The 8,518-nt window shown below is 59.8% G+C and overlaps 1 protein-coding gene across 1 annotated transcript; it reads left to right on the forward strand.

The window, feature by feature from the left end:
- The first annotated feature begins 1,282 nt into the window (after positions 1 to 1,282).
- On the forward strand, positions 1,283 to 5,184 carry LOC102460129 (lymphocyte antigen 6 family member E). The gene is made up of 3 exons (XM_075920007.2): positions 1,283 to 1,441; positions 2,839 to 2,958; positions 4,267 to 5,184. Exons 1-3 carry the CDS (start codon positions 1,390 to 1,392, stop codon positions 4,422 to 4,424), a joined length of 330 nt encoding a protein of 109 aa, XP_075776122.1. The 5' UTR covers positions 1,283 to 1,389; the 3' UTR covers positions 4,425 to 5,184.
- Positions 5,185 to 8,518: the final 3,334 nt, after the last annotated feature.

Consider the following 8,518-nt stretch of genomic DNA (forward strand, 5'->3'; position numbering starts at 1 on the left):
CCACCCGCCTAGGGAAAGAGTTTTTCCCAATATCCAACCTAGCCCTCCCCCGCTGCAACTTGAGCCCATTGCTCCTTGTTCTGCATCTGCCCCCACTGAGAACAGCCTCTCTCCAGCCTCTTTGGAGCCCCCCTTCAGGTAGTTGACGGCTGCTCTCAACTCCTCCTGTATTGCTTACCAATTAAATTGCCAGCAACACAGGGCTTGAGTCACGTCTTTCTACGCAGTCACCAGCTCTAACCGCACTGGCAATGATCTACTCAGGAGTGCGCCTGCAAATGTCCAGCCAGGTGTGTCCTGACCCCAGAGACATGCTGTGTGAGCAGGGTCTGAATGCACACAGACACACACACACACACACACACACACACACACACACACACACACACACACACACCCACTATGCACACACATACGTGCACATGCACACACAGACCCACACAACCACACATACCTCACAGACACACACACACACACAGACCCACACAGAGACACACATTCACACACACCACACACATATAGTGGGGGGAAGAGGGGGCCGTGGCAGGGAGCAGTGGGGAGAAGAGAGGGAGAGGGGGCCGTGGCAGGGAGCAGTGGGGAGAAGAGGGGGGGGGGCAGGGAGCAGTGGGGAGAAGAGGGGGAGAGGGGGCCATGGCAGGGAGCAGTGGGGAGAAGAGGGGGAGAGGGGGCCATGGCAGGGAGCAGTGGGGAGAAGAGAGGGAGAGGGGGCCGTGGCAGGGAGCAGTGGGGAGAAGGAAGTGGGGTGCAGCGCGGGGAAGGGCGGGGGGCATGTTGAAGGGGCCATTTGTTCCTCAGACCTTCATGCGGCCAGGTGGGAAACTGAGGCACGGGCGGCTGCCCAACGTAGGGCGCGGGGGGGAGGGGCGTTTGTCCGTTGCATGCTTTGGGACTGCGGTGGGGCCTTTTCCCGCACGACGGCCGCCTTCCCTCGGCCTTTTCCCAAAAGCTCCTGTTTGTCAGCCCCAGAGGTGGGGCTCGGGGGGAGGGGGGGGAGGCCTTGCCTCTGAGCAGGGCCCCAGGGAGGGGCCCACGGCTTGCCAGATTCCTGGGCGGGGGGCTCCACCAGTTCTCCTTTGTAATGCTAATACGAGCCCCCCACGCCCCACGCCCCGGAGCTGGCCCTGGTTGCTGCTGATCCTGCCTGGCAGAAGGGTGGGGACCGGGAGCCGCCCATCTCTTGCCCTCCCCAGGGGACCCGTCACGCCCCACGGCAGGGCGAGACAGAGCTGCCTCCCACGGGCCTCCCGCCCCTCCCAAGCCAGCCTGCCGGGGACCCAGCCTTCAAAATTGCTGGCTCCCGAGTCACGGCACCCGAGCCTGGCAGAGCGGAGCAGCCTGCCTGGGAGACGCTGCCGAGAGCCGGGGGAGATGAAGGCCGCCCTTGCTGTCTTGCTGGCCGCCGTCCTGTGCGCACAGCCAGGTGAAATTGCTTTGTTCTGCCCCCCTGGCCCGGGGAGGGGCCCTGGAGAGGCCTCGTGGCGGCAGGTGGCCGTGGGGGGTTGGAGCAAGGAGCCTGGCCAGGCTGGAAGCCCAAGATGCTCTGTTGTGGTCTCCCCCCCCCCACCAGGGGCAGCACCCCACTGCCCCCCTCACGCCGCTGGAGGCAGGACCTGCTTCTGAGGGGGACCCGTCCCCTAGGAGCCGGGCCCTACCCGCCAGCCCCATGCGTCACCCCCCCAGCCCATGTGGCCTGGTGGGTTTTGCTGGCCCAGAAAGTTGCCCATTTGGGGGGAGGGTGTTCGCCCGCTGGGCCAGCAACACTGAGCTGAGGCCACGCGAGAGAGGCCGTGGGGCCAGGGCAGGGTGTGGGGGGGTTAACCCTGCTGCCAGCTCCCTTTGGTCACTCTCCGGTGCCAGAGCGCAGGCCAGAGGGGAACAATTTTTGGATGGGAGGGGGAAGGAGAAGGAGTTTCTGAGGGGGGGGAGGGACTCGGTGCTTGGAGAGCACGAACCCAGCCCGGATGACAGGCCTCCGCCGGGGGGGGCGGGTGTCTCGTGGGCAAAGCCGCCGGCTCAGCGCCCGGCGCTGCGGCGTCCACATTCTACCTCGGAGGCGGATTCGAATCCTGCTGGAACTACTGGCCCATGGACTGACTTCCCGGCACCGGGGCGCAGCCAGCGGCCGTGTCACTTCCATTCCCTGCCGGTTTGGGGGTTTCAGGGGGTTTGCTCCATGCTCGCGGGGGGCTCTAACGGGCTTCAGGCTGGTTAAGGTGGGACTAAGTTCTGGGATGTTTATTGTTTCTATTGCACAGCGGCACTTACAGGTGCCAGACTAACCCCCCCCCCCGCCCTCGTGCCAGGCCTTGCACGGCGCCGTAGTGCGAGTGGAGGGGGTGGCTCACCAGAGAGGGTGCCCCCTTGTGGGTAGAGTGGTGTGTGGCAGCCTCTTTGATTTGCAATCCCCTGTTGGAAGCCGGTGGGAGCTGGCGACGGGCCCCTGAGATGCCCTGGCAGACCCCCTGTGCCCTGGCTGTAGGTTCTCCCCCATCGGAGGAGGTACCTGCTTCCCTTAGCCCAGGGGTGGGGAACCCAAGGTCTGGAGGCTGAACCCAACTCCCATGCCCCCCTCCTCAGCTTCCCCCACGGGGGTGGAGCACCCTGCTGTGGGATGATGCACCGCACCCTTTCCCCCCAGCTCCCTGGGCGTGAGGGGTTTTACTACGGGCCGGGTGCAGTGGCTGGGTGGGTGGATTTAGAAGCTCCTCTCCCTCCGGGCTCTGGGTGCTTTGGCTTCCACGGGCAGGGCCTAAGGAGAGACCTGCCCCCCCCTTCCACCGTCCCCGGCTAACGCCTCTCGTGTCTCCCCTTCCGCAGCTGCCTCGCTGTGGTGCTTCACGTGCGAGAAACAGGCCAGCAACTGGACATGCCTGAAGTTCACCAAGTGCGCGGCTGCGGACCGGCACTGCCTGACGATCGTTCGTAACACAGGGCTAGGTACGTGCCCGGCAGGGCTGTCCGGAGGGACGCACGGGGCCTGGGCACCCCCCCATCCCAGGCACAGGGCTCCTCCCACCTTGCTCAAGCCCCGCCCCTCGACCTCACCCCGCCCCCTGCCCCCTCCTCTAAGCAGTGCGGCCCAGAGGGCTGGCACAGGAGGGCAGCAGGGGTCACCTCCTCCCCGCACTCACCACAGGGGGGAAACCAGGGTGGCTTGGCAGCCTGCTCCACTTCATCCCACCTGCCATCCTGCTGGCCCACTGCACCCCGCGAGCACCCTGCCCCCAAGTAATCCCATGGGACCCCTCCATTGGATAGTTGAGGGGGCTGCTATGGGGCCCCCAAAAGCGCAAATCCTGGGGGGCTACCCCAAACCATCCTGCGGGGCCAGGATCGCTGACTAGCGACCAGTGTTCCTGCTGATTTTTCCATCCATGGGCGGAATAAATTTTGTTATATGCGCTGCGGCATGTGCAGATGTGCACCACCCATAGAAACATGTCCCAGCTGTGGGCACTCTGCTAATCAGCTGGGGGGCACCTGGATTTCTCTTCGGTGGTGGCCTAAGCCCTCAGCTTACAGAAAACACTGCAGGGGACTCCCGGAGAGTGGAGAACGGGGGAGCCTTTGTGCAGGGGACGGGTCTAGGACTTGCAGCCCTCCCAGGAGGGGCGTGTCTGGAAGCCGGAGAACCTGCAGGGTGGCGTGAGCACCCCGGGGTCAAACACTCCAGCCTTTGTGGGGGGGTGAAAGTCCTGTCCCAGCTCTGCCGTCTAGAAACCCTTCCCCCGGTTTGAATACAGCCCCTTTGCTGCCCTGTTGCAACTGGCTGGAGGAGGCAGGGGGTGCACAGAGCCGGCGGGAGGAGTGGAGAGAGGCGAATGGAGGGACTAAGTTACTATCGTCGCCTAGGCTACGTCTCCACTATGAGTGTTCTCTGCCAAAAATATGCTAATGAGGGACTCATTTGCATGAGTCGTGATCTCATTTGCATATTTTCTGCCAAGACGTTGTCAGCCAGCGGGAGCCTGATGTGGCCAAAAAGCCTTTAAACGTGTTTTCTTAAAGGGGCAGAGCTTTTCTTTTTTTTTTTTTTGGTTCGCCCAAACATGATGGGGGCTCCTTTGAAAGGGGCCAAGGGGCAGTTTTTTTTTTTTGCTCCACAACTTTGCCCTGGTTCTTCACGCTGGATGCACGGATATCTTGGCCACCCCTACCCTAGAGGATCAGCTCAAGCCCTTTATCAGATCTCAGCACGCGGGAGAGACTTTTTAAGCTGCTTTCTCTTCCTTCTCCATGCTCCAGGCATATGGACCGTCAACAGGCAGATCACCAAGAAATGCTCCCCGATCTGCCCGCAGATGAATATCAACCTGGGCATCGCCTCTTTCACCACCGCTTGCTGCCAGCATTCGCTTTGCAACGTGGGGGGGAAGCCGGCGCTCAAGCCAGCTGCTCAGTGATGGGGCAAGAGGCTTGGGGCCTTCCCTAGAGACGGATTTGGGGAGGAGGCCCCGACGAACCTGCCCGAGTTTCCCCAATGAGAGACCGACACCTTCTGTGCATTGCATCCTCGCCACCAGGCCTCTATGCAAACAGCATCTCTGTTGCCCTTCTTCCTGGGGTGGTCCCCTGGCTTGTCTCTTGGAAGATGCATGGCCTTCTTCTGCGTGGTCCTGGCACTGGGCGGGGCTGACTGGTTTGGCCAGGTGAGGCAGGAGGATCCAGAATGCTACTCTGCAGAGAGGGTTCCTAGTTCTATCTCGGCCAGTTTCTATAATATTTCCTTTCCGACAGACATTTCTAGTCCATGTCACACTAGGATGACACAGGCTAGCACCTCCCTCCCCGCAATCATCCTTAGAGCAGATCTTTTAGAATAATCTCCCATCTTGATTTAAAACGTGCCAATGATGGCAAATCCACCAGGACCCTTGGGAAACTGGTCCAGTGACGAACCACCTTCCCTGTTCAAAATGTGCATCTTCTTTCCCTTCTGAAGGGACCCAGCTTCCGCTGGACTCATGCTAGATCTTCCTCTGCTAGATTGAAGACCCGTTATTGAAGATTTGCTCCTTAGATGCCTGTGTTGGGTAGAGTTCCAAACTGAGGGAGGGCCCCTGGTAAACAAGGGAGACAAAGAGAGAACCTGAGTTGTGTGGAAGCCTATTTCTTTGTGTCTGGGATTGTAGCTGTCCACTTTAATAAATGACTCCTGTTTAAGACGGATTGTGATTGTGTATACTAGGAAACGTCTGGGATTTGGTCTTTCTCATGAGTGCATCCCCCTTTTGGCTCTCTCCATTCCCCTAACATTGGCTTTTTTCACCATCACACAGCTGGTGGCATGAGTACTTTTTTCTCCACAGTTCCCGCCATGAAGAACAGCCATTTTTTATCTGTGCATCAGCCCATAGATTTCTTCGAAACTTCATCGAATAATGCCCATTTTTATCTCCCTTCCCTGAGGCAGCTAACCTCCCTCCCTCGCCTCCTAGTGTTGCTCTTTACGACTGAACGCTTTCATGTACTCACCATACAGGCTGCATCTAGACTGGCAAGTTTTCCCGCAAAAGCACCTGCTTTTGCGGAAAATCTTGCCAGCTGTCTACACTGGCCGCTTGAATTTGCGCAAGAACATTGACGATCTCATGTAAGATTGTCAGTGTTGTTGTGCAAATACTATGCTGCTCCCGTTCGGGAAAAAGCCCTCTTCTGCGTAAAAGAGCCAGTGTAGACAACTGAGAACTGTTGTGCGCAAAAAAGCCCTGATGGCGAAAATGACAATCGGGGCTTTCTTGCGCAAAACTGCGTCTAGATTGGCACGGATGCTTTTCCGCAAAAACATCTGGGCCAATCTAGACGCTCTTTTCCGCAAATGTTTTTCACGGAAAAACTTTTCCGTTAAAAGCATTTGCAGAAAATCATGCCAGTCTAGACGTAGCCACAGTGTTTGTGCATCAGGTGTCTTCTGTGCCGTTTGCGGCCTGACGTTCTTACCCTTACACTGTTCCACGCTGCATACAATCAGTGGAATCACGTTCGTGCAACACATAATAAAGAGAAACACCATGCGATTGCATGGGAGGACGCCTGTGTCAGAACGATGGATGTCCCGTTGTCCGCTGTGGATTGTGATTCAATCATTTTTGCTTTTCTGAAAAGAAGTCTCTCAGCAATTCTTGGATGCTGTCATCAGGAGCATGTAAAGAAAAGAGTGATAGGCACGTCTAAAGGCAAAAGGCCGTGCTCTCTTCTGTAGATTGGCTCCTTTCTACCACACGAGCAGGTCATCTGAGAAAGCCCCTAATTGAGGGAATGCAGCTGGTACAAAGCTGTCGTGGGCAACTCCTCCATTGCCTGTCCCACTCCGGTGGGATGGGTGGCCAGGAGGTGAGACAAGGAAGGTGCAACTAGAGTTCACCAGTATTCACTTGGTGTAGGATCCCCTAGGCACCACAGCTAGATGGAATACATTTGAATAAATAAATTTGAATAAATAAAACTCTCACTCACACCAAGGCCAACACTGGTGCTGATCAGCCCAGGAAGTCAAAAATCTGGAACCGGCTCCTGGTCGGTACATCCCTCCCTTCCCGCACCAGCTGCAAGAAGTGGCTCCCAGCAAAAGAAAAGGACAGCTTTACCAACTGTGTTTCAATTGAGATCACAAACCCTCTGGGGGTGAAGGAAACGGGCGTAGGCGTCAGGTGATCTGGTGCTCTCCCAAAGTGAGGCTCTGTGCCTCAGTTTCCCCCTCTAGACAATGTTTACTTTGAAGGCTTACGGGGGACTGAAGTGAATTCACCCCGATGTCTGCAAAGTGCAGGGAGAGCCCAGGATGGAAAGTAGCTGTCCACTGAATGGCAAAGTCCACGGGATTGTTCCTACAGCCTGCGCTTGGCTTTCCTTCGCACCATTGGCAGATGTGACCCGAGCTCACCATCAAACCCTGGTGCCGAACGCACTTCTGCCTTGCACGGCCATGCCCTTCTAGGGCTGGGTCTGGGGCGGTCTTTGCTCCCGCGGGGTAGTTCTGGCCCGGCTGGGGAATCTGCGGACGCCCTTCTGGGTCATCGCTTTGAATCCAAGGCGGGTGGGGGGTGGCGCTGAGACTCGGTAGTGCCGAAAACCACTCACCTCTGCTCACGGCCTGATATCCCTTCGGCGGGCGGCGCTGGCCCGTTCCCAGGCCCGGCGCAGGGAAGGGGGGAGGAGAGCAGCCAATGGACGACGTGGGTTTTTGCCCACGCAAGCTTATGCCCGACGAAATCATCCGTCTCTCCAGGGCCACGGGGCTCCCGGGTCGTAGCTGGGGGGTGGGGTTGCGGCGCCGGCCCACCTAGAGATGCTAACAAAGCAGAAGGAATGTAGCGACTGAGCATGATCCACAGCCCACCTGGGAGATGGGTCCCCCCCCCGACCTGAGCTAGGCTGTAGCACAAGGCCAAAGGGTGGGGCGGGAATCCGACCCATCCGCCTGCTCGAGGGAGCCAGCAAAGGGGAGAAGCGGAGACCCGGCGGAGGTTGGGATCCACACACTCCGGGGTGAATGGGTGGGGAGGGGTTCACGCCCCCCCCCCCAATGCTGGGAGCGGGAGGGGCAAGGGGCCGGCCAGCAGCCGGAGGGGCTGAAGTTCCTGGATTTCCAGGGGTGACTAGCCCCAGCTGCAGGGGTTGGCCGGGTCCCCCCCCCCCGCACAGGCAGTGGCAGGGCAAAGCGGAGCAATGAGGCACCGCTCTGCTGTCCTGACACGCCGCTCGGGGGGAGGGGGCAGGATACCTTCCTCCCTCCCCCCCCCCCGCACTCACCACACCCGGGGGCCAGAGCGAGGTGTCCCACGTGGGTTGGGGGTGGGGGTGACGCAGGGGCAGGGGCCTGGGGCAGAGGGGGCTTGTCCTGGCTCTTCCCCAGGCTGGGGGGGCTCTTCCCAGGCCCCCCCTCACCAGCAGCCCCTGAAAGCATTTGGCGGCTGAGCCAGAGGAGGACTGAAGGTCCGGAGCAGACTTCCAAGGAGAGCCGGGCCGGGGGGGGAACCGCACTGACAGAGACAGTCAGAGCTGGAGACGTGTCCGGAGGGGGCTGCTAGCCGGGGAGGGCTCTGAGTCACCACAGAGGATCCTGGCCCGGGCGTCTGGCTGGTGGGCAGGGCCGCGTGCCAGGCCGAGGTGGCGTCTGGCCCACGGAGTCTTCAAACCAGGACGGGAGGACGTCAGCCACTTGCCGGAGGCTCAGGGGCCGTGGCAGGCGTGGGTGGGCGCGGTGCTGTGGTCTGCCACGCGCCGAGAGTCGGGAGAGCTCGGGGCTCGGCAAAGCGCCACACGACATCCGGATTCAGACCCAGGGCTCAGCAAAGGGCCCCTTTGCCTGACTGAAAATAGGCGGCAGAGTCTCGTGGATCGTCGACACGCTGGTTAATAAGAGCAGAAATGAAACGTTGCCCTCACAGACGCCATTCCGTGGGACTTCGGCTGCGGCCGGGGGTGCAGTTTGGGGATGTGGGGATGCAGGAGGCAGGGCAGGGTGCAGGAGGGGCTCAGGGCAGGGGGGTTGAGG

The sequence above is a fragment of the Pelodiscus sinensis genome, chromosome 2, assembly GCF_052426305.1.
Source record: "Pelodiscus sinensis isolate ZL-2025 chromosome 2, ASM5242630v1, whole genome shotgun sequence".
In the NCBI taxonomy this organism is placed as follows: Eukaryota; Metazoa; Chordata; order Testudines; family Trionychidae; genus Pelodiscus; species Pelodiscus sinensis.